Source organism: Puma concolor, chromosome E2, assembly GCF_028749965.1.
Source record: "Puma concolor isolate L17-30 chromosome E2, mPumCon1.1.hap2, whole genome shotgun sequence".
Classification (NCBI taxonomy): domain Eukaryota; kingdom Metazoa; phylum Chordata; class Mammalia; order Carnivora; family Felidae; genus Puma; species Puma concolor.
This window is the reverse complement of record NC_141681.1, coordinates 14,114,397-14,128,800: the sequence shown is the minus strand read 5'-3', so window position 1 is coordinate 14,128,800 and position 14,404 is coordinate 14,114,397. Positions and strand designations below refer to the sequence as shown.

General features: G+C 45.3%; 1 protein-coding gene across 7 annotated transcripts in view; it reads left to right on the top strand.

Annotated features, from left to right (window-relative positions):
* Positions 1-14,404, top strand: part of HYDIN (HYDIN axonemal central pair apparatus protein) — a 442,685-nt gene that overhangs the window by 413,917 nt on the left and 14,364 nt on the right. For all 7 annotated transcript variants that reach the window (XM_086688949.1, XM_086688948.1, XM_086688951.1 and 4 more), the window contains 8 exons: positions 481-650; positions 2,436-2,634; positions 4,393-4,551; positions 6,428-6,705; positions 7,865-8,084; positions 9,685-9,897; positions 11,119-11,282; positions 12,126-12,276. In XM_086688949.1, the coding sequence (XP_086545075.1) occupies positions 481-650; positions 2,436-2,634; positions 4,393-4,551; positions 6,428-6,705; positions 7,865-8,084; positions 9,685-9,897; positions 11,119-11,282; positions 12,126-12,276 (1,554 nt within the window). The remainder of the gene's footprint in view (positions 1-480; positions 651-2,435; positions 2,635-4,392; positions 4,552-6,427; positions 6,706-7,864; positions 8,085-9,684; positions 9,898-11,118; positions 11,283-12,125; positions 12,277-14,404) is intronic.

Genomic DNA, 14,404 nt, shown 5'->3' with positions numbered 1-14,404 from the left:
AAACAAGTAAACAGACAAATTTTCCCAGCAAGACTTTGCCTCTGTATTCAAAATAGGACACCCTCTTGTCTTCTTCTGTTTACATCCTGATGACCAGAACTGTGTCTGATGACCACCCTTGGGGGCAAGGAAGGATAGGACCTCGGGTATTTTCACCTAGGTCCCCTGGCAACTACTCAGAGTCCTGTTAATGAGGAAGCCTTGGGAAGCAGGTGCGGGGTGGTAACTGGCAGTCCCTGCCACTCCGCTCTGCTTTCAGGCTGACTCACTGATGTAGAAGGCAGCATGAGGCTGGCCTGCAGACTGTCCCATTTTGCTTTGCAGGCCAACAGACTTCTAACCTATGAATCAGAACCCCTATAGATGGTGTCTTGGGACCCATTTTTTTTAAGCACTGACCACTTTCCTCCTTCACCTGAGGACCTGAGGAGTCCTTTGCTCACACCTCTAATCACCCTCCACCTGCATTTCCGCCTGCAGGTCAGCCACGGCCCAAAGTTTACATGCAGCATCTTGGGCTGTGCTGTGAGCCCGGCCATTCATTTCTCCTTCACCAGCTACAACTTTGGGACCTGCTTCATCTACCAAGCTGGCATGCCCCCATACAAACAAATGCTGGTTGTCACCAACAAGGAAGAAACACCCATGAGGTAAGCAGACTTTCCAGAGCTTCCAGATGATTCTGTAGCTCCTTGTGGGTTCTACAGCCTCCACATAGGTGAAGTCCTGCCAAAATAGAAAAAAGAAAGATTATGGGAAAAGTCAAACCCAGTTGGGCATGAATCCCGCGTCTGCTTTCCCTACCACTAATACTGACACTTGGGTAGCCAGGAGCTACTCTGCTGAAAATCTTGAAGTGAGGAGGGCAATGCCAGATGTAATGAAGGTGGAAACCGAGGCTTGGAGAATTAAAAAGTGACTTCCTCAGGCCATTACTTCGCAATAAATGACAGATATATACTGAGCCTAAGTCTTCTGATTAAAATCCGGCCTCTCTGCACCATCCCTATGTAGAATGTTCCAGTCCAGGTTTCTGGGCCTTATCCCAGACCTATCAAAACAGAATTTCCAGAGACTGGCCCGGAGACCTGTGTTTCCTCAAAGCTCTTTCCTAAAGGAAGGAACTGTTACACATCTGTGCTATCCAGTATGGCAACCTATAAGTACATAAAATATGCCTGGTGAGACTAAGGGACTGAATTTTTCATTTTTTAAGTTTCAATTCATTTGAATTTGAATTGCCACATGTGTCTAGTGGCTACCATATTGGACAGCACAGGCCTAAGTTCAAATCCCAACTCTTCCCTAGCTGTGTAACCTGGGGCACATGGTCTAACCTCTCCTTTCCTGGGATGGGGGATAATAATAGCTCCTCCCCTACAAGGCTATTAGGAGGGTTAAATTAGTTCATCTAGAGAGAGTACTTAGAATAGTGCCTGGACCATAGCAAATGCTCGGTTATGGTTATCTGCTGCTACTGCTACTGTTGCAGTGATGATAACTATTATCCTGAATAGTGAGTTACAAGAGTGTCATGTGATTTTAAATGCTAATTAAAAATCTTCCCTGCATGATTTAATTCAATCTGAGTCCTGTGTGAAGGCATTAAGTTCTTTTTATTGGCCTAGCTGGACTCCTTCTCTAAATACCTGGAAGACAGACAAGAAAGTATTGTAATGGAGAACCCTAGGGCCTTCCTACGCACAGGTTGACCAGAGTAGACATGATCTTTGAAGATCCCATGTGGTTGAGCAATTAGTGACAATAAGAATGGCTCACCTTTATGGACTGTCTCCTCTGTGCTCTGTGTAGTACTGACTTAGTCACTCTATTTCATTTAATGCTCAAAACAACCTTATGAGGTTGTTAATGCTCCAAGCAACCCAGTTCTACAGATAAGGAAACAGAGGCCCAAATGAGCTAAGTAACTCTTCTAAGTTCTCACAGCTAGTTAGGGATAGAGCCTGGATCCAAACTCCTGTGTCTGAATCGGGAACATATACTCCTCTCCTCTGTGCTTCACCACCCAGTTACTTTAGGAAACACTTCCTTATAAGAGGGTACAAAGCCATGAGTGGCCTTTTCAAGAAAGAGGATAAATAGAGTGAAAAGAACCTTGAGCGAAGGGCCATGAGACTCTGTGTTTGAGGCCAGGTTCTGCCAGAATCTCAGGGTGTGATTTGGGGTAAGTAACTTGATTATGCCCAGGAAAGTATGGGCTGGATCACTGCTGAGGTCCCTTCTTCCATAGCTCCAGTGCAACAGGGCAGGAAAGCAGCTCACAGAGACAAGGGGACAGAATCAGTCTTTCTGGGTGTCTTAAATGTGTTTTTTGACCTCCAGCACAGGCTGGTACTGGAACCCTCTTACTTGGTAGACAAAATGGAAATACGTGGGCCTTCTAACTTACACACCTTCCTCCTGATTTTCTCTAGCTTAGACTGTCTATACACCAATACCGCATACCTCGAGGTGAACTTCCGTGTTGATGTGATAAAGCCAGGAAAGACACTGGAGATTCCAATCACCTTTTATCCTCGAGAAAGTATCAATTATCGAGAACTCATCCCCTTTGAAATCAACGGGCTCTCACAACAAGTAATTGAAATCAAAGGGAAAGGCACCGAGATGAAGGTACGAGACAGTTGGGGAGATCCTCAGCCATGGCAGCCATGCCTTTTTGCCCTCCCAGCCACCTTTGCCCCTCCCACTCTTCCCTCTCCACCTGTCCTGCCCCCAAGCTGCGTTGTCAGAGGCCAGCAAGTCCAACCCAAGGATGACCTGTCAAATCTGACTCGAGTGAACCATAGACCGTATTCAATATCAAACTTTACTATATCATAGGGTACAAGTAATCACAGGCATCGGAGAAACATCTTTTTCTTGGAAAAGTTTGAGACTATCAGATGCACAATCCCAAGCATGTCCATCTCTCACATTAGGGCATGTTTTGTTTCCACGTTTAATAGACTAGATCTGTTTTGAATAGCAATTCGTTTTAGATATACACACAGACATACATTTCAATTGTGGAACATCTTTCTTTAATGCCACATTGATTGATATTCTTGAGCCAGGCGCAGATCCCAGGATTATATTTGATTGTGGGCATTTCTTCTAAGTAGGTACTCCTAATGAAAGTCCTGCTGCTAATCCCTTTCTCCCCAGTGTCTGGTAAACATGTAAGGTGTCTGTTTGGTTGGTATATTTGCATTTTAATAGGAGATTTTAGAAGACTAAAGGCCTTCCAAGATGCTCAGGAATGCATGGGACATTTCAGCAACTGAGAAGGTGGGAGGGGTGTGTTCCTGGCAGCCTTCCCATCAAGCTAGAGGAATGACAAGACATTGCCACCTGGTGTTGTCTGTACCCAAGCCAGAGATGGGGTCTCTTCTGATATCACTGATCCGTTCACTTGTTCCTTCTGTCACTCACTCATTTTGCACCCATTTTGTGCTAGGTACTTTGGGGGAAATCTGGAGGGGACTTAAATGTGTTCTCTGACCTCCAGAAGCACAGGCTGCTGTTGGAGACTCTCACCTTTTTAGACACCATAGAAACATGCGGGCTGGATATAAAGAAAGTTGAGGGGCAGGGGGTGTGCCGTTTAGTGACTGCCTGACTGGCTGCTGCTCATTGTGTGTCCATGCCATCCTGAGGGCGAGGCCCAGCCTGACCTTGATCTATCCAGGCCAACATTTTGATCAGTGCCTTAGATGAGGACTTGGAAGCGTGTCTACTCTTCCACCTCTGCCTCCACCATTTTGTCTGTGTGGCCCTCATCTGTCCCTGTCCAGCCCACCCCACAGATCAGCAAGCCAGAGCAATCACAAAACACACGTTTGATTGGGTCACTCCATGCTTCGCTGGCCTCCCACTTCTCCCAGCACAATCCCTGACCACCTCCAAACTTGTCTTCTCAATGTGCCCCTCTCTCCCAGCCACAGGCCCTCCTGGGCCACTCCTCTGACTCAGGGCCTTGCCACAGGCTGTTGTCTCCCCCCCCCCACCCCGGGTGGCCTCCAACCCCATGCCCACCCTGACTCAAACAGACTAGATGGCACCCTTCCTTTAGCTCCCAGGGTAGACATGCCTTCCCCAGGGAGGCGGCCCCAGAACCCCCAGCCAGCTCAGACCCTGCAATATGTTCTCACAGTACCCTGAGCTTTTCCATCATGTCTCCTCATCCAGTTGTGATTATGTAGTTGCATAGTAAGCTGCTTAGTGGATATTGTATGCACGTGTTTACCAGGTGAGTGAATGCCCATCCCATATGAAGAAGGCAGGACACTGACAGGAACCACCATTGCCTCACCAGGATAGGTGTATGATAATAGTTTTTTTCAAGGAACTGATGAACCCTGCCTCTCTCCTCTCTTTCTGGTTCCACAGATTTTAGTCCTAGATCCGGTCAATAGGATTGTAAAGTTGGGAGCTGTCCTGCCAGGACGGGTTGTGAAAAAAACGGTTTCCATCGTGAACGATAGCCACGCCCCACTCACTTTTAGCCAGACAGTCCTGTTCTCGATTCCAGAACTCCAGGAACCCAAGGTTGGTGCCCAGGGCTCCCAGTGGGCTTCTTATGCTTCCCAGTGACATGGGTGACTAGATGACTGTGCTAGCAACACAAACAGCTCACACTTCTCGGGCGTCTACCATGCACCAGGACATTCTAAGAGCTTCCCCCGTGCTACCTCTGAGCATCTTCACAAAAACAGTATAGGGCTAGTACTGTTATTATTCTCATTTTACAGTAAGGACACCAAGGCTTAGAGAGGCTGCATACCTCGAAAAGGCAACAGAATGAAAGAGAAAGGGATGGGATTTGGTAGATCTGGATTCTAATGAATGTATATATCCTCATCGTTGGAAGCTTGAAAAATATGGAAAGACATAAAGAAAAACATTTTCGCCATAATCTCACACCCAGAAATAACCACTTGCAGACGACCACCTTCTTGCTGTATACCCACCTGGCAGAGAGACCGCAAGATCAAGCTTCTGGTGTCTCTTCTTACAAAGGCACCAGTCCCATTATGAGGATCCCACTCTCGTGACCTTATCTACCCCTAATTACCCCCTAAAGGCCTCATCTCCAAATGCCACTCACATATGAATTGTCAGCCGGTGGAGTGGGGGACACAATTCAATCTGTAGCAAGGTGAACACAATGTTGACTGGTCTGATGGAGTTCACAGTCTTTGGGGGTCACTGACACGGAAACAACTCCAGGACAGCCTAGAAACTGCAGAGGCAGGGTGTGAATTGGGAGGGGATGCTCAGACGACAGCGGGGGGCTGTGGGAGGCCTCATAGGGCGGGACATCTGTATTGGGTTTTTGGGATGGAAAGGTGTCTCCAGGCAGACAGGTTGGGGAGAGGTGTGCTGGCAGGCAGAGCTACGTGTGCTTGAGTGGGGGGGGGGGGGGTCTGTGCTTTTAGAAAGCTAGGTGTGATTGTGTAGGCAGGGGTGCTGTGGACCGTCCAGGGATTGCCAAACACAGAGAAACGGGCTGGGGAAGCTAGCCAGAGCAAGAGAGCCAGTGGCACCTCATCCCAGGGCCCATGGTGCTGGCCAAAGACAGAGGGCAGACTCGCTTCCACTTCCTCATTCATCCAAATCAAAATCCTCAGTGCCGCAGGGTCAGGGCCCCTGACCGTTGGGCTGAGCCGCCTTTGCCTCTTGAGGTGACGCGTTACCTGTACTGGCACCAACATCGTGGTGTTTGGAGAGCTCACGGAGACTGCTGTCCCTGCGTGGTTTCCAGCCCACTGTCTGCTGCCACAGTCCACCTGCTGGTGACCACACAGCACCCTGTACCCCAGGAAGCACGAGCCCGGAAGGAGCTTCGGCTTCCTGAAAGCTGATTTTGGTTGATTTCTACCAGGACAAAGGAGGCGGGGGGAGGGAAAACCATACGAATTTAAGCAAGAGTTCTCAAGCTTTAGAAGACACGGGTCACTCAGGGCACTTTTGAAGATGTGAGCTCCAAGCTCTCCCAAAATTCAGTTGGAATGGGTCAGGACCTGTGAATCTGCATTTTAAAGAGCACAGTGGGAAGTGTGGTACAGGGAACCCAGGGAGCACTCCTTGGAAAAACACAGGAGCGCTAAGTGTTTTCTATTTCCTCTTATCTTACTATTTCCTGCACCAGAGAGTAGGGGTCATTTGCAAGGAGCTGGAGAGAAAAATTAACATTTATCGAATGGCTATTACATGCCACACATTTATATAGGTGATCTGAATCTTCACCATAGAGTAAGCCAAAGAAAGTTTAAGTAACTTAGCAAAGATGACACAGCCGTCAGGAGAGAGCAGAGTGGGATTTGACCCCTGGGCTATTGCAGCCCTAACAGCAAGACCCAGAAATAGAAGCCTCAGATGCCCTCTGCCCTCAGCTGCTGAGTCTCATTGCTGTTTTGCCCAGGTCATCACCTTAATACCATCCTACAACATCACTCTGAAGCCCAAAGAGGTCTGTAAGCTGGAAGTCATCTTTGCCCCAAAGAAACGCATCCCTCCCTTCTCTGAGGAGGTGTTCATGGAATGCATGGGGCTTCTGCGTCCTCTCTTCCTCCTTAGCGGCTGTTGCCAGGCCCTGGAGATCTCCCTGGACCAGGAGCATCTCCCCTTCGGGCCAGTCGTGTATCAGACACAAGCCACGCGTCGCATCCTTATGTTGAACACGGGTGACGTGGGTGCAAGGTAGGAGAGTGGCATCCCTACCCAAGGCCGAACACAGCTCTCTTGACTCTGGATTTGCCCTGGATTCAGACTGGATATTTGTTTTACAAGTGTAGCCACTTTTTCTTTCTTTCCCCTCCCTTTCACAGCCCCTCCCCTCCCTCAAGATGGGACGTGGCCCTGCTAGGGTGACTGCGGCTGCCAGGATTACAAAAATTAATGCAATAGAGAAGATTAGTTCGGTGCATGTTATACACCCTTTACATGGTTCCTTTTGCTTATTACCAAAACAATTCTATGGTTGATCCGTTTTACAGACGAGACAACTGAGACTACTTTTCCAAAATCATGCATCCAGCTAGAGCTTACACTGTGCAAGTGCAGTGCTAAGCATTCTTACGTATAAGCTCCCATTTAATTACCCCAGACCCCTGAGAGGTAGTACTATATTGTCCTCATTTCACAGATGAAGGTGAGGCTCAAGGAGGTCAGGTGATTTACCTGAGGTCACATGGCTAAGAGGTGAGAAAGATGGGATTAGAACACAAGTATACCTCTGACTGCTCTCCTCTCTAGGCTCTTCCCTCTGGCTAGCAGGTGCCCGGCCCAGTCACGACTCGGGCATGCCACCATAGCTGTGCAGACACCCCTCACCCAGACCTCAGTGTGGACAGTGCCCCGAGGGTGTGGCTGGAAGCACAGAGGGATGGCCCACAGAGGGATGACTAAGAGTGCCCCCAAGAACGGGTGCATCTCTCACCTGAAGGCATTGCCTCTGCCCTCCTGGATCTGACCTGAGAGGCAATGCAGGGGGTGCTTATAGCCATGGCCTTGGGAGGGTTCCAGTCCTAGCCCCGGCACTTCCTGGCTGTGTGATCTCGGATACACATGTGTTAGCGTGTTCATGTGCATGTTCCTCGATGAGTCACTTGCAGAATATAAGATAAGATGCGGCCACTTCCCACCCTGCTCAGGTCTGAGAGACAGCTGAGCTGTCTTACCCAGAAGTGAGCTAGCTCTTGACTCCATCTGCCTTTGCTCTGCCCACATCCCATGGAGTATTCAAAGGGGTGAACCTCTCAGCTAAAAGCCTAGGCAAAGTCCCTTGATCTCAGCAGCATTAAGCACACCCCAGGATACTAGTAAACTGTCTTTCCTGTCTCCTTTTGTCTTGGAAAAGGTTTAAATGGGATGTCAAAAAATTTGAGCCCCATTTTTCCATCAGCCCAGAAGAAGGCTACATCACTGCAGGCATGGAGGTCTCTTTTGAAGTGACCTACCATCCCACTGAGGTGGGCAAGGAGAGTCTCTATAAAAACTTGCTCTGCTTCATCCATGGAGGCAATCCTCTGAACCTCACCCTATCTGGAGTCTGCGTGGGACCACCTTCAGTAAGAGAGGTCAGTAGCTGCTGCCCACAGAAGTGCCAATGGCAAGAGTGGGCCCAGCAGACACCACAATTGAATTCAGCTGGGCCTTCTAGAAACAAGTGACTCTGTTCAAACAGTCCTCGGTGCCAACGTCAAACATTCAGACCTGCTCCCTCCCACCACAGGGCCTTTGCATATCCTTTTCCCCACTGCTGCAATATTCATTTCCCCTCTTCATTTAGTTAATTCCTATTCATTCTTCAGCTCTCAACTCAAGCATTACATTCTCAAGGAAGGTTTCTCTGACATATTTGGCTAGATCAAATTCTCTTACAAGCACTGTAAGTAAAGGGTAAACACTTTCCCCTTCTCTCATTAAAAAAAAAAAAGTTGGGAGTGGGGGAGTGGGCTTGAGTTAACCTTCTGCTAGCCTTGTCCCTAGAAACCTAACAGTAGACTCCATTCCACTTACAGTAAAAAATCACTTATGGTAAAAATTACACCTGATCTCCATCTCTATAATTATGTAAATGGAATCACCCAGGGTGCTATGAACATGTATGTACAAATCTTGGCAAGAAAATATGCTTCCATTATCTTGGGTAAATGCCCAGATGGCTGGGGCACAAAGCAGGTATATATTTACTTTTTAAAGAACCTACTAAACTCTTTTCCAAAGTGGTTGTGTTTCTACCGACAATGTCTGATATTTCCACTTGCATCCCATTTTGCCCACACTTGTTACCACCTGTTGTTTTAATTTTAGCCATTCTAATAAATATAAGGTGGTATCTCATTGTGGCTTTTAATTTGTGGTTCCCTAATGACTAATGACATTGAGAATCTTTTCAGGTATTTGTTTGCCATCCATATATCATCTTTGTTGAAGTACCTGTTTGAATTCTCTGTCCATATTTAATTGGGATGTTTGTTTTCTTATTATTGAGTTTTGAGAGCTCTTCATATATTCAGGGCACAAATTTTACATTTAGATCTTAATGTGTTTAGAGTTAATTTTTGTATGTAGCATAAGATATGGATCAAAATTCATTTTGTTTTATCATTTGTATGTGGATATTCAGTTGTTCTAGCACCATTTGTTGAAGATTATCCTTTCTCCACTGAAATGCCTCTGCACCTTGGTCAAAACTCATTTAACCATATATGTGCAGGTGTCTATTGCTGAATGCTGTCCTTGTCCACTGATCTATTTGACTCTTTTTACCGACAGTGCTACACTGTCCGCACTGTCAGTGGTCAGTTCTCAGCTGTTGACCTGTTGATAGTATTTGATACCTTGAACAAGTCCCTTGAAGGAAGATGCTTCAAACACTTCACATGGTCCCTAGGATGCCACCCTCTCCTGGGTTTCCTCCTACCTTATTAGATGCTCCTTCTCATCTCCTCTTCTGATTTTTTTTTAACGCTGGAGTGTGTCAGTCAGGAATTGGTTCTTAAATTTCTTCTTTTATCTAAAAACACTTAACTTCTTGATAATCTCATCCAGTTTCTTGGCCTTTAAAAAAAAAAACATTGCTATACTCCCAAATATGGATGCCAGCCTAAACCTTTCCTTGAATTCCTCATTTGTAAATTTCACTACCTACTTCAGATGTCTGTTTTCTTCCAGGTGGTAAATTTCACCTGCCAGGTACGCTCCAAGCACACTCAGACCATCATGCTTTCAAACCGCACCAACCAGACCTGGAACCTGCACCCCATCTTTGAGGGTGAGCACTGGGAGGGGCCAGAGTTCATCACCCTGGAGCCCCATCAGCAAAACAAGCCCTATGAGATTACCTACAGACCCCGCACCATGAACTTGGAGAACCGCAAACATCAGGTAGGCTGAGGCTCCCCACCGCCGCTCCCTACTGATTTTACTGTGGGGTTGGAGGGAGGAGTCATGCAAGAGAGGTGAGGAGAACCCCACGAATCATGTTGGAACAATGGGGAATAATGCAGATTATGGAGTCCAAAACTTCCCTTGTTGCCTGTATTTTTTCATGTACAGGGGATTTTCTTGGAACAAGGGGCTCAGTTCTGAACAGAGTCCTGGACTAAGCACCAAGTAATTAATATTTAGCTTAATTGTACAAATAGCATCATCGCCACTGTAACAAACTTTTAAAAAGAAAAGAAGCCATAATCTTCCACCCTAAAGAAAGAATTTTTTCTTCTAAGCTGTATTTTTTTTTAAGTTTATTTATTTATTTTGAAAGAGAGAGAGTAGGGAAGGGGCAGAGAGAGAGACAGAATTGCAAGCAGGCTCCACCCTGTCAGTGCAGAGCTGGACGTGGGGCTCAATCTCACGAACCATGAGAGCATGACCTGAGCCAAAATCAAAAGTTGGACACTTAACCAACTAAGCCACTCAGGTGCCTCTAAGCTTTACTTTCTTTGTAAGTAATCTCTACACCCAGGGTCCGGTTGAACTCACAACCCCGCAATCAAGAATCAGATGCTCTACCGACTGAATCAGCCAGTCACCCCAAGAACTGTTTTCTCCTATCTTTACTACCAGTCCTTATTCAAATACAGTCATAGTTGCCATCATAGAATACCTAATTTTGCACTCAGTTTATTTTTACTTTACATTAGATCATGAACATTTTTCTGTTTAACTAGTCTTTGTGATGTAATCATGTTTAATGATTGCCTAATATTTCATGGAATGAAAGTTCCATAATTTATGTAATACTCCTCAGTTGTTGAATATTAAAGTTATTACTACCAAATTTTCATCAATATTATAAATGGTTCTAATGCATATGTGTGTGTGTGTGTGTAGCTTTTTCCTCCGAAGGGATTTTTAAGTTCCCTGGGGAAAGGTGACCCAGCTAGCTCTATCAATAGAGCATGAGACTCTTAAGTTGCCTGGGGTAGAGTTCCTGGTTCAAATACATATGAACATTTTTATGACTCTTAAAACATACTACCAAGCTTATTTCAAGAGTTATGCTTATGCAAGGGCCTCTATTAATCCTGTGTCACTACTACGCCTAAGAGGTACCTAATAAAGGAACTTCTGTGCCATTTTGACCACGTTTCTTCTTCTCCTTAGGGCACCCTCTTCTTCCCCCTCCCAGATGGGACTGGCTGGCTATATATGCTGCATGGGACTTCTGAGCTCCCCAAAGCCGTGGCCAGTATCTACCGTGAAGTACCATGTAAGACACCCTATGTTGAACTCCTGCCAATAACCAACTGGCTTAATAAGCCCCAGAGGTGAGAGAGTGGGGCTAGGGGTTGGGATGGAAGAGATGGAGGAGGACTTCTACTGTCTAGCCTGGCCCGTCCCATGGTCAGGGCCTCTAGAGACATTGAGGGGCTAAAATAATCAGAGGCAAAGTTCCCTGATGTAACCAAGCATTGTCTGAACTCTAAATTTCCAGACAGTCAGTGCTATCTATGAATAACTGATTCCTTAAGTCTCCTAGAACAGTGCCTGACGTAAAATTAGTGCTCAAATAAATGTTAGATGTTATTATTATTATCAAAATGATAATCATGATGGTTATTCTTGAGTTCTCTGTCTTATCACCTAAGCCACTGGCCAGAGAAGGATGTCCCTTGGATCTTATTTGCAGTGGGAGTAGAGTAGAATACAAGGGCTAGAGGAATTGACAACCAGCCTGGTCCCCTTCTTTTACAGAGAAGGAGCCAAAGCCTGGGAGAAGAAGCTTACTTACTGAAGGCCACCAGTTAGCATAGTGGATAAGGGCTCAGACCTAAGTTTGAATCCTAGTTGTACCAATAACTAGTCATGTGACCTGAACATGTTTCCTTCTCTTGGCCTCTATTTCCTCATTAGTAAAATGGGGGTGATAATTATATGTGTCTCCTACAGACACTGTGAGGTTAAATGCCTCTAACACATTTGGAGCACTGACTCAGTAGCTGGCCCATCACAGGTGTCAGTAAATGGTAGTTATTGTTATTGTTAGAGACAAAGGACCAGAACCCTGGACCCACGTGCTTATCATAAAATCAAGAGTAGAGATAGCACCTTTCCTTCCTTTCCTTGGGCAAGTGGTTTCATTTTCTCTATCCTCTCTTCATGTGTCCCAGATTCCGGGTCATTGTGGAAATGGTGAAACCAGAGAGGCCAGATCTAAGCGTCACCTTAAAAGGCCTTGATTACATTGATGTACTGTCTGGCTCCAAGAAAGATTACAGGCTGAACTTCTTTTCCCACAAGGAGGGACTCTACAGTGCAAAGGTAGCCACGTGTTAAAGACATTTCCCTGGAACTCTGGAGGTTTGCCCCAAGGTTAATAATCCTGGTGTTAGGGAGTGAAGATGTCCTCCCACAGCCAGCCCATCCTTATCCTGCTGGGCTAACCAGTTAGAGACCTGACAAAGCTTTCAGGATTCCCAGCCTCTTGAAGATGAAGCCAGATGACAGGGCCATCCATCCATCATGTAGACCCACAACAAGCCTTCAAGGCAACAGAATCGTGAAAATCCTTAAGCAGTAACACTGGGCCAGCAAACACCAGACCACAATAATAAGAAAAGGTCCCGTTTCCTGAGTGATTATAGTGGCCAGCATTGTATTGAACATTTAGTACATATAGCTAGTAATGTCAGAGCCAGGATTCAACTCAGAGCCATTTGCTCCAAGACACCACAGGGTCGTTCACACATGAGCTGTTTCTCCTAATTCATTCATTAGCTCAGCAAGTACCTATAAGCATATATGCCACACTCTAAACTAAGTGCTGGCAACACAGCAATGATCAAAAATAGGCACAGTCTCTGTTTTCATCAAATGCACTGTCCAGTGAAAGGAGAAGGGCATTAACCAAATAATGGTACTATGAATGTATAATTACAAAATGAGATACATGCTTTGAAGAAAAGGAGTATATATGGGTCAGTGGCTCACAGGAGAGATTAGGGCTGAAGATAACATATGGAAATTACTCTTTTACAGATAGTATCAGAAGCTATGATGAAGGAAGGAATCAGCTAGGGAGATTTTAAAGTGAAAAAAGAAAGAACCTAGGAACCCATCTCCTACCTCCAGAAGAGATATTGGCAAAACTCACACAGTGGGATGTCATCCCCTCTCCTAAAATCACTGAGGTAGACTGCTCCACTCAGATCACATTCATAGACTAACAGAGAACCTTAGAATCAAAGTATCATAAAACATCTGAAGAAAAAAAAAAGCCACCATAAATAGAAACACCAGCTCAACAAAGGGGAACCCCTAAGATAAAAGAGTCATTAAAGCAAACAGAATATTTTTAGTGAACATTATTAATACCCTCAAAGGAATAAAGGAAGATAATCATACCCATGAAAAAGAACAGGCTATTGTGGAAGACAATCAGAGACCCTAAAAATTAAAAAATTGAATATTTTCAATGGAAAACCTTAGAGGAAGGCTGAATAGTATAATGAACTCTGAGGAAGAGATTACTAGTAAGTTAGAAGATAGAGCTGATTTAGCACATGAGCACAAAGAAATGGCAAGAGTGGAAGGAAACAATAAGTGCTGAAGAGGGTGTGGAGAAGTTGGATCCCTCATACATTGCTGGTGGGAGTGTAAATGGCGCAGCTGCTGTGGAAAACAGTCTGGCATTCCTTAGATGGTTAAACATGGAGTTACCGTGTGACTCAGCAATTTCACTCCTAGGTATATACTCAGGATAAATGAAAATATATGTCCATACAAGAACCTGTACATAAATGTTCATAGCAGCATTATTCTTTTTTTTTTATTTATATATGAAATTTATTGTCAAATTGGTTTCCATACAACACCCAGTGCTCATCCCAAAAGGTGCCCTCCTCAGTACCCGTCACCCACCCTCTCCTCCCTCCCACCCCCCATCAACCCTTAGTTTGTTCTCAGTTCTCAACAGTGTCTTATGCTTTGGCTCTCTCCCACTCTAACCGCTTTTTTTTTTTTTTCCTTCCCCTCCCCCATGGGTTCCTGTTAAGTTTCTCAGGATCCACATAAGAGTGAAACCATATGGTATCTGTCTTTCTCTGTATGGCTTATTTCACTTAGCATCACACTCTCCAGTTCCATCCACGTTGCTACAAAAGGCCATATTTCATTTTTTCTCATTGCCACGTAGTACTCCATTGTGTATATAAACCACAATTTCTTTATCCATTCATCAGTTGATGGACATTTAGGCTCTTTCCATAATTTGGCTATTGTTGAGAGTGCTCATAGCAGCAGCATTCATAAGAACCAAAAAATAGAACCAAACAAAACAAACCAAATGTCATCAACCCAAATGGACAAATATAATGGAATATTATTTGGCAATAAAAAGAAATGGAAATGAAGTGCTAATACATGCAACACATCAATGAACCTTGAAGGA